Source organism: Exophiala dermatitidis (assembly GCF_000230625.1).
Source record: "Exophiala dermatitidis NIH/UT8656 unplaced genomic scaffold supercont1.7, whole genome shotgun sequence".
Classification (NCBI taxonomy): domain Eukaryota; kingdom Fungi; phylum Ascomycota; class Eurotiomycetes; order Chaetothyriales; family Herpotrichiellaceae; genus Exophiala; species Exophiala dermatitidis.
This window is the reverse complement of record NW_008751652.1, coordinates 470738-489924: the sequence shown is the minus strand read 5'-3', so window position 1 is coordinate 489924 and position 19187 is coordinate 470738. Positions and strand designations below refer to the sequence as shown.

At 53.2% G+C, this 19187-nt stretch overlaps 6 protein-coding genes across 6 annotated transcripts; 2 read left to right on the top strand and 4 right to left on the bottom strand.

The window, feature by feature from the left end:
- Nucleotides 1-246: 246 nt before the first annotated feature.
- On the bottom strand, nucleotides 247-1647 carry HMPREF1120_08012 (uncharacterized protein; the record flags this gene model as incomplete). The annotated part of the gene is made up of 1 exon (XM_009162252.1): nucleotides 247-1647. One exon carries the CDS (start codon nucleotides 1645-1647, stop codon nucleotides 247-249), a length of 1401 nt encoding a protein of 466 aa, XP_009160500.1.
- Nucleotides 1648-2481: 834 nt separating this feature from the next.
- HMPREF1120_08011 (uncharacterized protein) lies at nucleotides 2482-3981 on the bottom strand (the record flags this gene model as incomplete). The annotated part of the gene is made up of 1 exon (XM_009162251.1): nucleotides 2482-3981. The coding sequence occupies one exon, from the start codon at nucleotides 3979-3981 to the stop codon at nucleotides 2482-2484; it is 1500 nt and encodes a 499-aa protein (XP_009160499.1).
- A 555-nt stretch (nucleotides 3982-4536) lies between these two features.
- On the top strand, nucleotides 4537-6570 carry HMPREF1120_08010 (glycosyl transferase). Its single transcript, XM_009162250.1, has one exon. It carries the CDS (start codon nucleotides 5247-5249, stop codon nucleotides 6456-6458), a length of 1212 nt encoding a protein of 403 aa, XP_009160498.1. The 5' UTR covers nucleotides 4537-5246; the 3' UTR covers nucleotides 6459-6570.
- Nucleotides 6571-7882: 1312 nt separating this feature from the next.
- Nucleotides 7883-10032, top strand: HMPREF1120_08009 (uncharacterized protein). The gene is made up of 3 exons (XM_009162249.1): nucleotides 7883-8617; nucleotides 8744-9162; nucleotides 9424-10032. Exons 1-3 carry the CDS (start codon nucleotides 8439-8441, stop codon nucleotides 9921-9923), a joined length of 1098 nt encoding a protein of 365 aa, XP_009160497.1. The 5' UTR covers nucleotides 7883-8438; the 3' UTR covers nucleotides 9924-10032.
- A 510-nt stretch (nucleotides 10033-10542) lies between these two features.
- On the bottom strand, nucleotides 10543-12730 carry HMPREF1120_08008 (glycerophosphoryl diester phosphodiesterase). The gene has a single exon (XM_009162248.1). The coding sequence runs from the start codon at nucleotides 12038-12040 to the stop codon at nucleotides 10745-10747; it is 1296 nt and encodes a 431-aa protein (XP_009160496.1). The 5' UTR covers nucleotides 12041-12730; the 3' UTR covers nucleotides 10543-10744.
- A 1243-nt stretch (nucleotides 12731-13973) lies between these two features.
- Nucleotides 13974-17062, bottom strand: HMPREF1120_08007 (MFS transporter, PHS family, inorganic phosphate transporter). Its single transcript, XM_009162247.1, has 2 exons — nucleotides 15489-17062; nucleotides 13974-15434 (listed from the first exon to the last, which is right to left on the bottom strand). Exons 1-2 carry the CDS (start codon nucleotides 16016-16018, stop codon nucleotides 14225-14227), a joined length of 1740 nt encoding a protein of 579 aa, XP_009160495.1. The 5' UTR covers nucleotides 16019-17062; the 3' UTR covers nucleotides 13974-14224.
- Nucleotides 17063-19187: the final 2125 nt, after the last annotated feature.

Genomic DNA, 19187 nt, shown 5'->3' with positions numbered 1-19187 from the left:
TGCCTTTCCTTCAATCACAAGGTCATCGGGCGGCATAAATCACAACCAACTTGAACCTCATCGCAAGCTGGCAGCTCAGCACCTGTTAAGTTCAAGTACAGCTCAACCCTTTCGCCAACCGGGCAAAGTGCTTCAAATGCCATCACCGCATCACCAACGACCTATCTCAAGGTCCGGCTTAGACTTACAGGTTCTTTGCCGACAGGTTTGCCGGCTGCTAGCAGTGGTAGATTCTCAATTTGCTCCTCAAAACGCACAAAGGTTGACGTCTTTGAGCAGATCACCAGCAATAATATCAATTCCACCAGTCCTTTTGTCCTCAATGCCAAAGTTCAGGAACAATACATCATCCCTGTACCCATGATATTTCTGGCCGTGCGCTTTCCAAGTGATGGAAGTGACATAAACCATTTCCGTCTGGTTCCACTCAGCCAACTGCTGGAATTCCGCACCCTCCGGTCTTTCGGCTTCTCCAGCCTTTCCCCGGCCGTGGATCCAAATCGGCTTGGACGAGATAGCATGCACCTCAAATGGAGCGGTTCGCTTGAAAAGCATGACATAAGGCTCGTACACACTGTGATAGGAGTAAAAGCTTTTATGTTGGAAAATGGTCAAGATGTAAGTGTTGGCGTCGTTGGGTTCGCAGCCTGGGTCGGATCGCTCACACAAGGTAATGGAGAGAGAGTTTGTGGCCTGGTGGATTGACTCGAGTTGCTCGGCAACCTTGGGCATATACTTTGACATGCATTGCTCATCATTAAACGCAGCAAGAGGTGCCAGATCTTGACCGACCGACCCGTCATACTCAAGTTTGGCAAAGACCCGCGTCGGTGCAACGTCGTAATGGACATACGCATCGCCCAGATTGTCCCAGAAGACAAACCAGTTTTTCTCGACCAACCCGTACGGAGGGGGTCTTTGTAGCTCTGTCCCCAGTCGGTACGGGTTTCCCGCAAAGACTGTTTCTCCTTTCCAGTCGACCAGCATTCGAAAGTCCTGGATCCACTGGCCGAAGCAAGTGAGGGCCGAGTTTGAACCATAAATTGCGTACGGAGCGTTGGGCCCATAAAACACGCGAGCATCGTGGGGGCCAACATTGAGTGCAAAATACGACAAATCACCTGTACACTTGTCGCCTGAAAGTGTTGCAGCTATCGGCAAGATTTTGGGTGGTTTGAGACACTCCAGCCGACCCTTTTGGAACTGCGCGTCGCACACCAACTCGGTGAACCAGAGTGAACTTTGGTCCTCCGGGCTTTTCCCTTGTTGCGCGACAATGATCCAGGTATCGTTCCGTGTCGGATGTGGGATGATACTGGGGTTGATGGCCTCTTCATCGCCAAATTTGATGGGAAAGTATTTTCCATTATAGGTCGTAACCGAAAAGACCTCGGTATGTGTGTGCGAGACACTGGACTGGTTGTTCTTACCCGCGCTCTTGGAAGGGCTGCCAAGCAAGAATGAGTCTTGAAGCGATGACCTTGACTTTGTGCCAGGCGCGCCCTCGGTCAATTTGTTCGCCGTCCAGCTGGTGTCGCCCAAAAGCGGGATATTATCCCCACTGCCATACAGGAGAACGGCGACGACAATTAAAAGCAGCAACGGGCCAACAAAGAAAGCAAGGCGTCGGATGCCTTTGATCAACATTTCCGATCTGTGTAGTATGCACAGATCAGATGGTCTGTATGGTTTGGTTATCGCAGGATCAGAAAGGCGGACATGGCTAAGGTAGGTATGTACAGGACAAGAGCAGAGCTTGAGGAGGCATTGGTGGTGGTGTGGGGATCGAAGGTTGATATACCAGGCCTAACCACCCAGATGTATCTATCTACCTTAGGTTGGTATGATTTTCATAGTCTCTCGTACTATCCATGGATTCCCGGAAGGTCGTTGCTCGTTCGGGATTTAGCCTCATGTGTCTCCGCCGCAGCCAGCCACCGACCAACAGCCTCCGACCTCCGGCGTTCGGAGCTTATTAATGGTCTCCCGTCGATTACCGCCAACACTGCTTCATGCTACTGTAGCTACTGCTAAAGGTATCTAGTTTTATTATCACCATTATTCCATCATCGGGACTGTCTCAACTGTACATGTCTACCTGGCCTCGCAAGACTAGCGGTAACGCTGGATGAAGCTATGGTTGCCTCTCCTCTACGGACCTTGCCATAACAGCTCATGCCTTGCCCCAGTCAGGCACTGCACGGCCCCAGCTCTTTTGCAAGGCAGCTGAGCCTCGTAGATCTGATGCCAGCTGGACTGCCACTGCCGTGGATACCTGTAGTGATGCGGGGTGGAATGTATTATGCAGTGCTCTACCACTACTACGACAGTAGCATAGCTATTATGATGGGTGCGCCCAGTGTTGCATATGTGTGTGTATGTGTGTGCCCACTGGGCAGTGGCAGTGGCAGTGGATCCAGACCCTGACAGGATCAAAGGACTGACAGACTGTCAACAGAACTGGTTGGTTCTTTTCCCCCCTTATAACTTGGTCGACGGCCCCGGAGAGGCCAGAGTTTTCCGGTACAACCACTGGGAAAAAGTGACGCTCGGCTCATCAATGAGATTGGTAGCGACCTCCGCCAGCCACAGAGTAACTGGCAACAGTATGAGCTGAGGCAGCCAAAAAGCCAGCTCCAAGCCGAACGGGCCGGCCTTTGGCAGCGGGAGCAGATTGATCCAGCCGGGAATATTCAGCACATGCGGCTCGCGATGCCACCCTGCAGCAGCGTAGATGCGGTCTCCGAGCGACCACAGAACCGGACCGTGGACGAGGTAAAAGGCAAACGAGACTCGGCCAAGGTACTGGTTGAACCTGGTTTCGAAGAAGCCCCGTAGCCAGGGGATGCGCGGAATCGCGGCCACAAGGAACGTCGCCGCCCAAAATAGGTAGAACCATTTCGGGTCAAAGACGGCCTGTGGCTTCAGGAAGGATAGGTAGTACCAGCCCGGAGAGGCGCGGAGGACATTGATGTCCGATGAAAACGGAGGTGCGCCGCCGAGGTATAAGCTGATTATGATGAGGACATACCAGATGGCGGTCTTCAAGCTTGCGAATGGTGGTTTGCTAACCACAGAAAAGATTTTGGGCAGATTGCCGTTGCTGGCCAACAGATCCAAATCGCACAGCAACATTCCGGAAATAAACAAGGAGCAAAACCACCCGTCGACAATATACATGAAATAAACGATGAGGCCGACTTCACACCACAGCCGGGCATTGCGCGTGCAGCGCGAAAACGCCAGCAGCGCCGTATAGATGAGGATAGAACCCCTGAACTCGACGGGGATGGACCAGGCGTGGTAGCTGTAGCTGAACCACGGCTCGCCGCCCGTGCGGAACACGAAAGTGAAGTTCTTGAGCTCGCAATACCAGTTCCACAGATCATCCCAGTATGTGGCCCGCGGCGGTGGCTCGGCACGGTACCCAAAGACGTGCCATGAGGTCATGAACAGAAACGTCGTGGCGATGACGGGGATGTGAAGTCGGAGCCAGCGTCGGAAAAGAGCAGACGACAAGTTATCCCCTAGCCTCATATATTCGCCGGCGTGGATCATAGACAGCGGTTTCGATGACAGCACGTACCCTGAGAGAACGAAGAAGACGGTGACGGCGAGGTGTCCTCCGGAAAAGAACGTCCGTATGAATGGCAAGCAGGCGAAATAGTACTGCCCATCATAGCCATATGCGTTCTCGAGAATTCGGTCAGCACCGAGCGCTTCGTGCGCCCACAGTTGATGATGGCCCAGATACACCAGGAGCGCCGCGAACCCTCTGAGTCCATCGAGGTAGGCTGTACGTGTGCGCTTCGATGAATTCGAGCTGCCGGTGCTGCGGAGATCCCGTTGGTTGCTGCCGAAAGATGGCTTCACCAGATCCAGGATGCGTTGCTGCACCCGTGCTAGAAGGGGCCGCTCAGGTTCTGCCCTGGCTGGCTCCCAGTAGCCCTTTTCTAACAGATTATCGGAGGGAGCAGGCATGACAATGAACAGTATTTCCTGTCTTCATGTGTCGTGCTGTTGTTTCCTTGTGACTTCAAGAAAAGGACGGTCGAAACAACGCTGTTCTTCAAAGATGATGAGTGACACAGTCTGTCGGTCGAGGCCGAACTTCGAACGGAGCTCAGACAAGTCGACCGGTGTTGCTGGAGAGAAACAAGCTTTCACAGCTCGGGGCCCTCTTCAGCTTGTGCGTAACCCCGGGTTTCCCAGACCTGGGGTCTTTCACATGTGAAGGTGAGATGGAGGGAGAAGACACTGCTGTCCGAGGTACCTCGTCTGCAGTGAGATGCTGTTAATTAGAAATGCCGACGAGACTTGTACAAGAGAACAGTATCACATGTACCTGATCTCCCAGCCTCCAAAGGCTAGCGGTCTCTGGAAAGTCACGGCAAGCCAACCGGCCGACATCGCGTGAGAGACAATTCGTGCTAAATCGGCGGCTAACGGGCATCGTCTTCTCCATGGGGGAGCTCCACTGCCAGCTAGCTCGAGGCTTGTGCTGGTGGAGTACTAAGTTTCGGCACATTTATCGATTTGATCAGCTCTGCAGCCGCACAGCAGCGGGCAGAATAACCCAGCACTCTGCATACATGAACTTTGGGTGTTGAGACTGGTCGATCCGGTAGCTTTTCGACTGCCAGTGCTGCTGGGAACTTCCATGAAGGCGGGCACTCCGAAAAGTGGGGTTCAAGCCGTATGCCGTTAGTTTCGGCCGCCCCATGACCCATGAGGAGCACAGCTCCGGTCAGGAACCGGCCATCACAGTGGGAGCCCACGGCTCAGCATGGTGGAAGGGTTGGTAGGATCAACATCAACCACACCGTTACTTCGGCCGCAGTCTACTGTACCTAGGGACCTACCTTGACTCGACGCAATCCCATGCCAGTTGGGTTACACCTCGCGTGACCAATCGTCGCTCCCGCGAAATTTGACGTCGATAAAGCTACTCGCGGTCAAGCATTTGACTAACCATGCCAGCCTTGCTTGGATGGCATAAGACTGCTCCGCAAATGCAGGCCGAACTTACCGGGGTCTCACCTTGCAGATTCGGGTGGTATCGTTTGGAGGCCCCCGTATCCCGGATGCTGGAGGTAGATACCAGGTAGTGAAATAAATGTGATGGAATCGTCAAAGGGCCGGGAGGTGAGCAATTTCGCCTGTCGAATGCCGCCTTTGGGCATCCCTTCCGCTCGTTCTGGCTGGCTTCTTGCGTTGTTTCTTTTGGTCTTTCGCGACAACAAACAATGAAGATTATGCCAGCGCCGTCGCCAACATTCGGCGGTTGCCTGCCCAAGCAAATCCGAAGATATCTCCCGGCGTCTCTGATTTTCATTCTTGTGGCACTCTTTTTTCTTTCAAGCTCGGGGTCGTACGGAGATATAAGCGCGGAGATTGCTTATCACTCAGCTTTGAGCACTGGCCAATTCCCAAGAAAGATTTGGCAGAGCTGGAAGGTGGACCCATTGGGGTTTGAGGAAAGGGATTCGACAACAGCGAGAACATGGACTTCGAAAAATCCTACCTACCGATACGAAGTTCTGACGGATCAGAATGACCTCTACTACGTTGAGACGCATTTTGGTCCTATGGGCTTCAATCGGCCAGACATCGTAAACACATACAAGTCATTGACCGCGCGGATCATCAAGGCGGACCTGTTGCGATACCTTGTCATGTATGTCGAAGGTGGGGTTTATACCGACATTGACGTCGAGGCTCTCAAGCCCATTGACCGGTTTATTCCCAGCCGATACAATGAGAAGGATATTGATATGGTCATTGGCATTGAGGTTGACCAGCCTGAATTCAAAAATCACACCATACTCGGCTCCAAGTGCCAGTCGTTTTGCCAATGGACGTTTATGGCCAAGCCGAGGCTTCCAGTCATGATGAGACTCATTGACAACATCCTGAAATGGCTGTACGAGGTCGCAAACCAACAAGGCGTGTCGATATCCGACATCCAGCTTGACTTTGACGAGGTGATCAGTGGCACAGGCCCGTCAGCCTTCACTAGGGCAATTCTCGCCGAAATGGCTGTCAAGGCCCGTCAAGACATTTCTTGGGACTGCTTTCACAATCTCGGCGAGTCCAAACTCGTCGGCGGAATTCTCGTCCTGACTGTGGAAGCCTTTGCAGCAGGCCAGGGACATTCCGACTCTGGCAATCACAATGCGAAAACCGCTCTGGTAAAGCACCATTACCATGCTTCTGGCTGGCCAACCGCTCATCCCCGGTATAACCATCCGATATATGGTGAGGTGGAACGGTGCAATTGGGATGTTGATTGTGTTAGGGAGTGGGACGCAAACATGGCTGCGTTTGACGCTCTGTCGCCGGAGGAGCAAGCGGAGCAAATCGCCCTCAAGGCGGCAGAAAAAGAAGCAGCCTTTGCTGCAGAGGCGGCGGCTGCTGCCATTGCTCCACCAGACCTCCAGATCGTGCTTCCCGAATAATATCTCAATGCAACATAAACACAAGTAGTTGTGACCCCAAATTTATTCGCTGACCAAAGTTTCCTGGTCATTGGATTCACCGCAGTGTAGGATGGGCCGATGTCTCGCAAGCGGTAGCCAGAGGTGGAAGTTGGTCCACCGGCAGCTGTGTCCGCAGGAGGGTAGGGCTGTGTATTTCCGCTATTTGAGCAAGCAGGCACTTCGAAGGCTTGAGGATGAGAACATCCCACGACGCCTGACAGGCATCCTTGCACACTACTCTGCAAGTGCTAAGTGGTGGGACTGGATGTAGCCTCGTTGAACTGCATAGCATAGCTTCGGCCGCTAAAATCATAGTCAAGGGTGGCAGCGCGGGTGAAGGCAGGGTCGCAACCGTTCGGCCCTGCGCGTTTATGAGACAATCACATGTGATCGCATGCAGCGAAAAGCGCTATCACAGAAACTGACCGCGATTGTATTCGGAGCGATAGAATTAATCCAGCAGTTCGGTGTCGAACGTGGAAATCGTCAATGTTGTTGTGGGCGTCCCTGGCGATAATAAGACACTCGACATGGCTGGACCTTAGGCCGATGATGTGTATACCTGTGTTTACCAGAGATTCAACGACTGCGGTGAGGTCGCGATGAGGTCTGGCGCCGGACGCTTCCGATACCTACATACCCCGGGAACACCGTACCCTTCTCATGCAAATTTCTGGGGGAGGAGAATAGCAGAGGCGCACACTGAAGTGCAGTCGTGAGAGTTGAATGGGGTCAGCCGAGGCTCGATGGCAAGAAAACGCCACTCCTTCAATGTTGGCGATCGGGCTTGCAGATCACTGACGGGCAAGATACTTTGGGTCGTTTATTATTGCTCGCTCGGTTGACGCTCGAGGCACCAAGGGAGCCGACCACTCCAACTGCTTGTCTTCTCCATGCAGAATCCGGGGCCCGGGGTCCCCGGGTCGCGTGACATGTGCTGTGAGTGTCTTGTGGGTGTGGGTCGTGACCGAGGTCGAAGCCAGCAGCTCGAACTATCTCAGATACAGATAGAGATGTTCAAGTTAGCTAGGTAGATTACCGTCAACGTGACCTTGGAGTTTGCGAGAGATGAAAGGACGTCAAAAGAAGATGCTGCGGACGCCAGTGATTGGGCAGCTGCAGGCTTGGCGCAGCTAAATCGGTGAATGTAACCGACCAGTCCCCGGATCATCCATTGACGTTGGCTTCAAACCAATAACAGAGCTTCATCACAAAAGTCACCGTAACATTATTGCTCCGGTTGTGGTGTACGCCCCGGCCGATGCCCCCGATTGGGTTAGTTGGAACACACTATAGCCATTTCTGGCTAGATCCATTGCACCGGCCCGTTTTGGCCCCGGTCAGAGAGGAGCGCCAAAAGGACTGCAACCGGCCGAGAAAAATAGCCTCGCTCAAGCTGGACTCTTCCGAATCCCATCCTCGCTCGTTAACAACACTACAACGCCTTGAAGTGCTCTGACCCCCCTCCCCGAGGATCTACAGCCAACCAATGCTCTGAACAAATGCTCGGGTTTGACATGTGACGCATCAGACATCCTCGGCTGACGTGAATTGGCCGTCATGCACGAACACAATCATTGCTATGTACAGTACTGGTGAGTTGTGGGGAGAGCTAGCTTGTGCAGGTTGACATATCCATCTCAGATAGGCGTGTGTCCCTTTGTGGATCCAATGTCATTGCGGGGAGGGAGGCGTTTAAGGTAGGCAGGGAGACAGGTGTAGGACCCAAGGAAAATTTCAGCAGTTCGAGTCGCTAGCGACGCGAACGAACACCAACACCAAACGCAAGAAGGACTGGTTTGCCTCTTCGTCTTCCATATCCTTCCTTTCATACCCTCTTACCAGGTTTCCCTTCCGCTCGTTGCTGCATACAACTGTACCATACTGCACACGCGCGCCTGTCCTAATTCTGGTGTTTTTGTTGTTTGTTTACGAATTGGGCACGATTGAAACGCCAGAATGAGTACTACGGAGGCAAACAAGGAGGCCTACGTCCAAGATGAAACGGCCGCGGTCAATGGTACCGGCCCCGCGGGCAAAAGAACATTTGGACAGAAGATGAAGCGGCATTGCGCACGGTTCTGGTGGCTATGGTTTATTGTGTTTGCGATTGTTGTCCTGGTCATTGTCCTACCAATGTATGTGTTGACCTTATTGCTCGCCCACCCTAGGTGTTACCTTGCTGGTGGTGGAGCTTAGCCAAACCTTTACCCTCAGCCATGCATGGATGGAACATTGTGGTGACATGAAACTAACAATTACAGCGTCTACGTGGGATACCCCAACAAAGCGCAATCGGCCATCAACAAGGCCAAACTTGAGCCTCAGTCCATGGCTCTGCTTAACCCGGCGCCGGACTCGTTCGACTTACAGCTCGACAACATGTTTATCTCGCATTCGGGCATGTCGGCCCACCTGGACAAGTTCACGGGCGACTTGCGTCTTCCCGATAGCGACAAGGCCTTCTGCCGAATCAATGTGCCGTCCATCACGGCTGCCAACGGTAGCATCGCGCACATTGAACAGCGAGTCCAGATCGCCGACCACGACCAGTTCAACGAGTACGCCAAGACTGTATTGCTGAGCGACGAGTACAGCATCTATCTGAAGGGCAAGGGCGGGTTCAAATACGGCTCTCTCCCGAAGACGAATGTCAAGTATAACAAGAAGATCACCATGAAAGGTAAGCCCAGTAGAGCTCACTTTGTCTCACTCCGTCACTGTTTTGTCCACTGTTATTACCCCCGCGGCCCTTCTTTCTCAAGTGTTTCGGAACCACCAAATGGTGCGATGTGCGCCGAAGCAATCTGATTCGGTGTCCCAATCCACCCATTACCATTCACCAGACAAAGTCCCGGTGGCATTCAATCCCAGTCCCCGATCCCTTTCATAACCCCCCTACCCATCCATCCCTATACTAACATTCCATTTCTTCCCTTCCCAGGTCTCAACTCCCTCAAAGGCCTAACCGTCTCGGACTTCACCATCCTCACCACCTCGCAACCCGACGGCGCCAACGCCAACGGCACCGTCATGATCCCCAACCCCTCCGTCGCAACCTACCAACTCGGCGACGTCGGCCTGACCATGTCCGTCGACGGCCTGCCCGTGGGCAACTCGACACTCAAATCCGTCCTTCTCAAACCAGGCAACAACACATTCACCATGCGCGCCACAACCAACCAGACCGCCGTGGTCGGGCTCATCTTCACAAACTACAAGTCGGGGATTTTACCCATCGATATCGTCGGCAACAGTAGTGTTTATGATGGCCAACATCTCGAGTACTATGAGAAGGCGCTGTCGTCGAATAAAGTCCAGATCAAACTGGATGTCATTAAGGCGTTGGATGAGGCTGGGTTGGCGGGATTGTTGGGGATAAATACTACGAGCAGCAGTAGTAGTAGTACCTCCAGTGCCTCGAGCAGCGCGACCTCTAGCTAGATCTAGCATGAACTGGACTGCAAGTGGAAATAATGTCACCAGTTAGGTGATTGTCATGTCAATGATGATGCTGAGCTAGGTTTAGTTTTGTATAATATACTTACAGTTATCTTTTTTTTCCTTTTCTAGTAATATAAGGTGTCTATCAGCTTGCTTGCTTGCTTGCCACAAACTACTGCTGCTGCTGCTGCTGCCGCCGCGGATACACACACCGGTTTTTGTTGATCTGATGACAGAAAAAAGAAAGATATCCCGCCGTTACTTGTACTACTGAATTCCAAGCCCATAGGATGCCACTGCACAGCTTTTTATCACATGCTGAACCCTAGGCCTACCTACCTACGTAGGTCTTCAACTTGCTGGTGAACATGTTGGAGAGCAATGAGCATATCACCCTACCTACCTAGGTACCTAGGTAGGCAGCCACCTGCCAGTACCACAGCAGTGCTAGAGTACTTCATAGACTTTCCTTTCCAACTGCAAAGTACTAGGACGATGATGCGAAACGCATGCGTCTCAGCTGCAATGTATTGACAATGTGCTGGACAAGGCTGCATCTACAGTACGCGACAACTACACGGCGCGGAAACCATGACACAACCCGAAATTATGAAGAACGTCCTGGTATATACTGTACTGTATATTAATCAAGGATTGTATTTTAGACTCGACTGCGTCCCTATTGTACTGTAGCAGCCTCATTATTCAGTCCCTCCTGTTGCTGAGCTTTCTTTTCTCTTTCCACTCATTCTCTTTTGTTTATTTGCGTGCCCACTGACGGTCTCCGCTCCGCTCAATCACCGCATATCACTTACTCAGTTTCAGTTTCCAGGCCCCTTGAACCCGAAACAGTTGGCATAGTAAGTGACAGTAGCAGACCAATCGGAAAACATGGCCTTGACACCGATTTCACGACCCAGGACATCCAGAACCTCGTACATCTGGCCATCATAGTGCATGATCGGAGCCACAGATTCATAATAATAGTCGTCGTCGGCAGCGACACGAGTCAGAGGTCCCGACCGCTCAAAGGACCACGAGATGATATCCAGACCGGCCTTCTTGGCCGTAAGGGCGTAATCCGAGGGCACGACGGTCTTGTTGTCCGGACCTCCCACGGCCAACAGGTAGTTGATCGGGGGCGAGATGATATTGACACCACTAGCTTTCAAAGCAGGCAGTCGGTTGACAGCAGTGGTGAAGTTGCCTGGTGCATCACCGTCCTCGTCGAGGAAAACGGCTTGCTTGCCAAAGTCAGGGAACTCGTTCAACCACAGATAAATATCGGCCGGAGTAAAAGATTGCGCAAACACACGGTCGGGGCTGATTCCCTTTTTGACGAAGGTGTTGATCATGTCTCGGGAATATTGGGCTTGCGTGTAGCCATTGAAGGGCATCGGCACAGCAGCAGGCGGGGTTTTGAGTTCCGGGGTGAAGTTGCGATAGCCGGGAAGCGAATCGACGAGATCAATGTAGCTTTCTAGAGACATGACTTGACCACAGGTGTCGTAGAGTTCGGTTCGGAAGAAGGGAGTACCATGTTGGTAGTCCTCGGGCGTGGTGGCGCTCGAGTTGGACCCGTCCATCTTGCCGCAGAGGGACATGAACTCGTCCTTGGTTATGTCGCTGGTGCAGCAGAGTGCTGAGGCGCTGTGCGTGGCATTGGCGGGCGTGAATGGCTTGGTGCATTTGGCTGCCAGTTCGGGCCGGAGCAAGATGTCGGTCGTGGTGTGCAAGTCGCAAATGTCGTGGCGGCATACGAGACCCAGGTCTTTGGTGAAGGACACGTCGCACTCCAGGATCCCGGCTCCCATTCGGGCACCGGCCAAGGTTGACTCGACTGTTTCTTCGGGGATCTGTAGAGTACCGCCGCCGCGGTGGCCGATGCTCCATGCGGTGATTTCGCCGGGCGTGTTCTGGCATGACTCGAGCTTGGACTTGAGGGGGCCCTCGGTCATGTTGTGGATGAGGTAGTATGGTCGAGGACCCACGGAGACCAAGTAGTCCTGAGGTGATGCCTTGGGAGTGTGCTTCTCACCACGAGGCTGGAATGGGAATGCGGCAGCAAGGTCTGCGGCCAGGGCCGTCAAGGCCAAATGGCCGATTGTTGCGCGCATGGTGGTGAGGCGGACCGTCCTGGATCACGGAGAGCTGAGGCGGGACGCTGATGGCTTACCCTGCTGGCTGAGCTACAAGGATTTGTGACGACAGGATAGACAGAGAGAAGTTCGGGCCTGATGAGGATGGGAACCTGGTCATTTTGTACTTAAGACACCAGACCTCACAGCTTCCCGCTTCCCGGAAGTCGACCGCATCGTCCGGCATGCATGCAGGCAAGCTGCGGCTTATCCCAGTCCCACGTGGACGAATTGAGAAGCTACAAAGTGCTCGGATCAGAGCAAAGAGTGGGAGTTGGGGAGCTCTAGCTCTACAGAGCTATCACTACCAACCTTGATGGGCACTTGGACTAGTAGCAGCGGCCATCCCGCCGTTCCTGCAAGAGCTTTCCGTTCATAGCTGGAGTTCTCTTATCCGACAAATAAAATTTGATAGCCAGCAACGTGGGAGGCATGTACCTGCGTTTAGAGGAGGTGTTAGCAAGGAACGGGTCCAGCTATACCAGCTATGAGCTGGTGAACCGGTCTGGAGCAACCCCAAAGCTTCGTTAGGCTGGAGCGAGAGAGAGATCGAAAGAGGGACAAGCTCATGGATTCCCCGCTGTGACAGCCTGAGTGGCGGAAGGATTCCTTGGGGACGCTGATCGAGCTTTGCGGCCAGCTCTGCATCGGAGCTGCCCACCACAGTCCAATGATGGCCCCAGTTTTTCTCCGTAGTGCGAGGCTTGAACGCAGTAGTGTTTGTATATAGCTCCTCGGCTGTACAAGGTGTGGGTGTGGGAGAGCGGTGCCCGTGATCGGTGGTGTCACCTTGCAGTGCCAGCACCCGTTTCTCAAGTTTCTTTCTGGCTTTGTACAATTAATACACTCGCATGCAATCAATGATGTTGGTAATTGATGCCGACAAGCCGATCGGAGTCGGGTTCAGGTTCTCGATGCTTTCAAAGGACGGCTCCCAGTGTCCGCCCGACGGGATGTCAATGCGAATGCCCCAGTTCTGCCTGGCTCGAGAAGCTCGAATGACAATTCTGTCTGACAAACCTATTTTCTGTAAAAACGCACGCTGAATGAGCTCTTTTACCGCCAAGTTTCAGGCGTCCAGTGTTGTCAGACCATGGCCTTCCTTCCAGAAACCCAGGTACCAAGTACTGCCACAAGGCTCAAACTCTTCCATTGATGCCAGTGTCTCCAGCCCTGTTCCAAGCTCGAATCCCATTCTGATAGACATCATAACATCACTCTCCTGTCATGACCTGTGATCTACCATGTCGCTATCACTGACCTATGCACACACGAACACAGAAACACTCCGGGCCGATATTTTTGAAGTTTGGTTTCCACACTGACGCTGTCCTAGTAGTGCCAGTGAGCGGCATTCACCAAGGCTCATCTTCAGCCTTTCCGCATCACTAGTATACACAAACTTGAACAAGGTACAGTACGAAAATCTCTCACACAAGAAGGTCCTCACGCAAGTCTCCACGGCTTGCTCCATCTGGCGCCGCTGTTATAGCAGTCGGTCTATATCCACTTCAATAGTGCGTACTTGGTGTTCAGCCAACCGTGGCAGGGGATCCAGCCACGGGCTTATCTGGGTCCGGAACCACAACATTGGCAGGGTGTGATATGTAGGTAGGGTACAGTGGTACTGAAGATGTCACACCTCAACCCGAGACTGCGGTTCTTGCGGAATATACTCTCGGACCACGCCGAATGGAAACCCTCGCCTGCATCGGCGAAGACGCCGGCCGTTGGGTCACTTTGGGCATATTTTTACTACCATCATCAAGGACAGTGCTTCTCATGCAGTAGTATACTTGCGGGTCAGGACGTTTGCTTGTGCTATCGGCATAGATGGAGGAACGTGCCGTGATGTCGAGTATCTGTGTCGCCTTGATCGAAAGTGAACTCAGCCATCGTGTCGTGCGACTACTACCATGCGTAATTAGCAAAATTCTTGCTTGTTTGTTTGTTTGTACTGTGGTGTGTATTTTCAAATTCTATTATTAATCTACACTGCTTGCGAAAATTCACTCCAAACGTGTTAAATCCCCTGCAGAACCGGGCGACAAGCGCACGTCGACTTGCTGGAACCACCCATGTTTTTCGTGCAAAAAGAGAAAACAACCTTCGGCTCGTTCACAAAGAGCCAGATGCTAGAAACCCTCCCATTTGGATGCTCGTTTAAACAGTGGTGGTTTTTTCTTGGGCAATCTCGTCGGGCGACGACGATGCCGGGTAGGGCGCAACGTACGAGTCCCTGCGGTGGCCGGCAGTCTCGGGGTCGTAGTTCTTGGTGCCGGGAACCTCGCCAGCCAGCTCCTCAAGAGTCTTGCGCTTGGTCTCGGGAATCAACAGCGTAGTAAAGACACCGCACAACATGAACAGAGCAAAAATCTCCATGACGTGGTTGAGCCATGGCGACGGGTTGTCCTTGGTCGGGTGACCGCGGGTACGCAAGGGACCGAACACACACTGGGCGATGATGGCGCCAACCTTGCCAGAGGCGGCAGAGATGCCGTGCGAGGTCGATCGGTAGCGGGTGGGGAAGCACTCGCCGGGAACGATAAAGGTGGTGGCGTTGGGGCCGAAGTTGAAGAAGAACTGCGCCAGGACGTACAGGGCCAAAAGACCGCCCTCGTGCAGCTTGTGGTACGCGAAACCGATAATAACAAAGATGATGGTCAAGAGGATGAAGCCCATCAGCTGGATAGGCTTGCGGCCGATAGTGTCGACAGTGGCGACCGTAACCCAGTAGCCTGGAATGGCGCCGGCGCAGACAATGATCAAGTTACCAATGGCGGTGTTGCGGAAGATCTTGTACACGTTGTTACCGGATGCGTAACCGATGGCACTGAGAATGATCGAGTTGTTGAGACCGAGACCGTAGAAAGCGACATCGAGGAAGAACCACGATCCTGCCGTTCCAATGAGGACTTTGCCGTGCTTCCATTGGCCGTAGTGGCGCCAGAAGTCGCGCCACGAAGCCTTGGGAGGGTCGAGGCGGGCACGAGAATCTTGCAGGACGGCGGCTCGGTTGACTTCGTCGGGGTGGCCCTCGCGCTTGCCCATCTTGTACGCCTTGACGTCTTCGACGGCCTTCTCGGAGTCACGCGCCACATCGAAGGTGTATCGAGGGGTTTCGGGAATGGTGAGACGGAAGTACAGGGCAATGCAGCCGGGGACGGCACCGAAACCGATGATGACACGCCACATCTTGTCGACGGCGAGCAGGCAGACACCGTCGCACCTGTCGACCGTCTTGGCAGTGATGAGAGACTCCTTGAAGCCAGTGGTGACGATCAAGGCAATGATGGCAGCACAGAACTGGCCGATACCCTGCATGGCGAACACAGAACCCATCATGGCACCTCTCCATTTGGTAGTAGCGAATCTGAAAGTACACTGTTAGAGCTTGCCAATCTCACCAAGAGACAAAGAAACTTACTCAGAAGTGATGATCGAAGACAGCGGGTAGTCACCACCGATACCGATACCCATCATGACACGCCAGAAGATAATGAGACCCACGACCGAGATGGCGGCAGAGTCGGACGAGAGAGCTTGGGCGAGGGTGGCCATAATGATGACAATCAATTCCAGACCATACATCCGTTTCCGTCCGACCATATCCGCAGCCCAGCCAAAGCCGACTTGACCGAGGACGGTACCACCGGAGGTTGCGACCTTGATGGCTGTATCCGAGTTGGAGGGGATTTTGCCAGGGTTCTTGGGAGCATTTTGCCAGTAAACAACACCCAACATGGCGGTGACCAAGTTGATGGCGAAGATATCGTAGGCATCAGTGAAGAAACCAATACCGGCGACAACGATGGCGCGGACATGGTACCAGCCAAAGGGAGCCTTGTCGATTTCGGCGAGAGCAAGTCGTCGTCGCTCGTTGGGGTCTTGAATATGGGCGAAGTCGTTATGGAAGTTGTGGAAGGCAGCATTGCCGCCCGCTGTCTTGGTGGCCATGGTGGGCAAGCGACTGGATGAGAAGCGTGCGCAGGGTCTGCCCAAGAAAAGTCGTCCAAGGACCAAGAATAGTCAAGAGTTGCTTGTTTGCTACAAGAGACGCTTGCGAAGAGACGGTTTCTCAAGACCCAGCACGGCAGACCTGTCCTACATATACCTTTGGCCTGGGGTTGAACCTGGCTGCCATTTTTCTTCTGTCGGCGAGTCCAAGGGTGGACCCGTCATGCACCTGGCGGGTGGGTTTGGACGAGGCGACTCGATGCAAGTCGACGAGATTTCGCCCACGCCGGTCAGGGTTCAGAGAATTCACATTGCTTTGAGTAAGGGCAACGCATGGTCCATGGCCAATTAGGCGTCCGGCCACAGGCACGCAGTGTGCAACCTAGAAGAAGGGGGCCGCAACAGGGGACCCGGCTCCGAACGATGGTGCGGTCCTCCATGCCTGTTGGCTCAAAATTTCATCGCTCGAATCTCTCGGCCCTCATCATCTCACCACTTGTTGTCGCTGGGCCCATCGCTTGCAGGTGCCACTTTGTTCGAGAAGCCTGCAACAGGGTGGGCTGAAAGACGGGTGTGCTGTATCTTGGATGCTACCCGCTACTAGCAGGGTGCTTGCGCATGAGAGCCTCGATGTAGCCCCAGCTCATCCACAGTGATGTTACCCTTGGGGTGAACCATACTGCAAACAGTGCCGATATGGCGCTGGTCCGGTGTCAGTGAAGGCTGAAGAGGTTGCGAGGTTGCCCTGGACTAATTCCCAGCGACGAACCAGAAGCGTCCCTGAGACAACGTGCCCTGCCTGACAGATTCGCCCGCTGACAGCTAAGGCGTTATCCCCGATGGACATTTGCAGGGATCGTAAGCGCACAATTCTCGATCCATCAATGATGCTATTCGGTCGACTTCCAAGACTGAGTGGCAGCGGAAAGTGAAGATCAATGATGGGAGAAGTCTTGAGGGATCAACCACACTATCGTCACCGCGAGCTGTGCGATTTGTGGTGCCGTGGAAAATTGGGTATGACAGACACGAAGCGAAAACCATGATACTGGAGGATTCAAGGGAACGTGCAATTCGGGGCAGACGTGTTGATAGTGATACGCGATGCCACTATTAGCCAGCGACTAGCCTGATATAGCTTTAGCCTGCTCTAGTGCGTTGCTGTGACCCAACCAACCCTGGCACGTGCTAGGACGACTTGGGGCTCCAAGTTCACCCACGTTTTTGCTTGATTGGCTGTGAACCAACGTCCTTCTCTTCCTGCCAAGCGAAAGCTGCCTAAAAAAGGTACTAGGTATCAATGCTGCCACTCACGACGCCAGTACTGGGGTTGAACAGCACTTCAGTAGTACCTACACGGGGCTCACTGCACGGCGACTACGAGAACCTGGAGTCTTCCCTCCTAGGGACGTAGACTAGCAGTGATGGGGCTGTCGTCCCATCTGCTGCGTGGCCAATCTACAGACTGTAGAGTCGCATGCTGTTGTCGTCCCAAACTGGGTGCATGATCGCGAGATGAGGAAACTCCTTCAGACGAATGAGACGTCTCTACATTGAACACGAGGATGGAAAGAATGCTATAAAAAAGCCCGTTAGCAACCGCTACACACTACCAAACACCTGATTTTTTAAGTTGTTACAGCAGCCGAACTTCAGGCGAGTTGCAACGAACTCGAAACGTTTGAATCAAGCTCCACCACTCGGTACCCGGTACGCGAGGCCGGATTGTCCTGTTGTCAGTGACTAATAAGTCTCTTGTGGCAGGCTGAAAAGCCTAAGCGAACGAACCCTGGCCAGATGCTAAAAAGCTAAGTCAAGAGGAGAAGCCGGGATATTGGGAAGCCGGGATCTACCATGTCAAGTGTGCCAGTGACGGATCGTGCATTTTACTCTCGGAGTGGGCTGCAGCCAGATCCAGGCGACAGAAGATCTTCTCCTTCTGCTGAGCCTGGTCTTACCGCTCAGCTGTCAGAGGCCAGAGATCACGCACCGTACAGTATATCACGTTCCTTCTCGGTCACTCATGCGGATGAGGATTTTCCATATCGGGATCCCTGGTCCAGGTCCAGGTCCCACAGATCTTTCTAACGTGACCGTTATGATGTTATGATCGTCTCATCCCTGCATCACACATCCTGATGTCCACCACTGCACATTGCGATCTGGAAGCTGCAAGGACACAGCTGCGATATGTCTTGCTCCTCGGCTTACGTCGTTCTCGCTACAGACTGCCCTCCCTTGTTGAGATCAGCCATGTTGGACCATGGAGACAGAAAGTCACAATGCTAACAGAGACATCACGTTTTGGCCTAATGAATCATCATCAAACATTTGACCTCATTGCAGCGACAAGGGGCACTGCGATAAGCGATTGATCTCTTCGCAATCTTTGTCGAACTGAAGCTCACATTACGATGACACAAAATGGGAAAAGGAGTCCCTTATTTCGCCGCAACATTGCCATCCACATACATCACCTACAACGTAGATTGGTATCTGAACCAGTGAGACCAGACCCGCACGTCGTTGCCATTCGAATGTCACTCAGCCGATATCCTGCAGGATTCTCTCTCTTCGAGAATACCACATGAACCCACTTCCCCATCAAGACTACCGTACTCAACGCTGGCAACCCATTACTGGAAGCGCGCGGCAACAATTATGGTCACGAAGTGACACTGCCCAAAGTACCTGGCCTTTGAATCTCGGACTTCCAGAGCCAACGCTGAAAAGTCAAGATTTCACACCATTCTAGACAATACAGCCGAAAGTCGAGGCACGACGGGATCAATCGTCCGTACTGGACCACGCTGCGTGGCCTTCCAAGCTCCCATCAACGCAACTTTGAGCAGTGTACGGAATTTCCTGCACAGTACCGAGTCCTAGGGATACTGAGTATTGCGAGATAAGGGCCCGGGTGCCATAGACGTCCCCACAGCAGCACACCACGTCGAAGAAAAAGTGAGAATCGAGACCTGGGCCCTCTCACATGGTGGACACTACTCTTAGACTCCAGCGGTTCCACTCGCTCGCTCGCTCGTCAGGTTGGTTCTGGTCCGTTGCGAGACCGAGACCGAGACCGAGACCCGAGTTCTGGAAGAACCCGGCTAGCCATGCCTCGCTTACCTCGTATGCTCCACGGGGGGATGGATGGCTCTCGTGCTCTAAC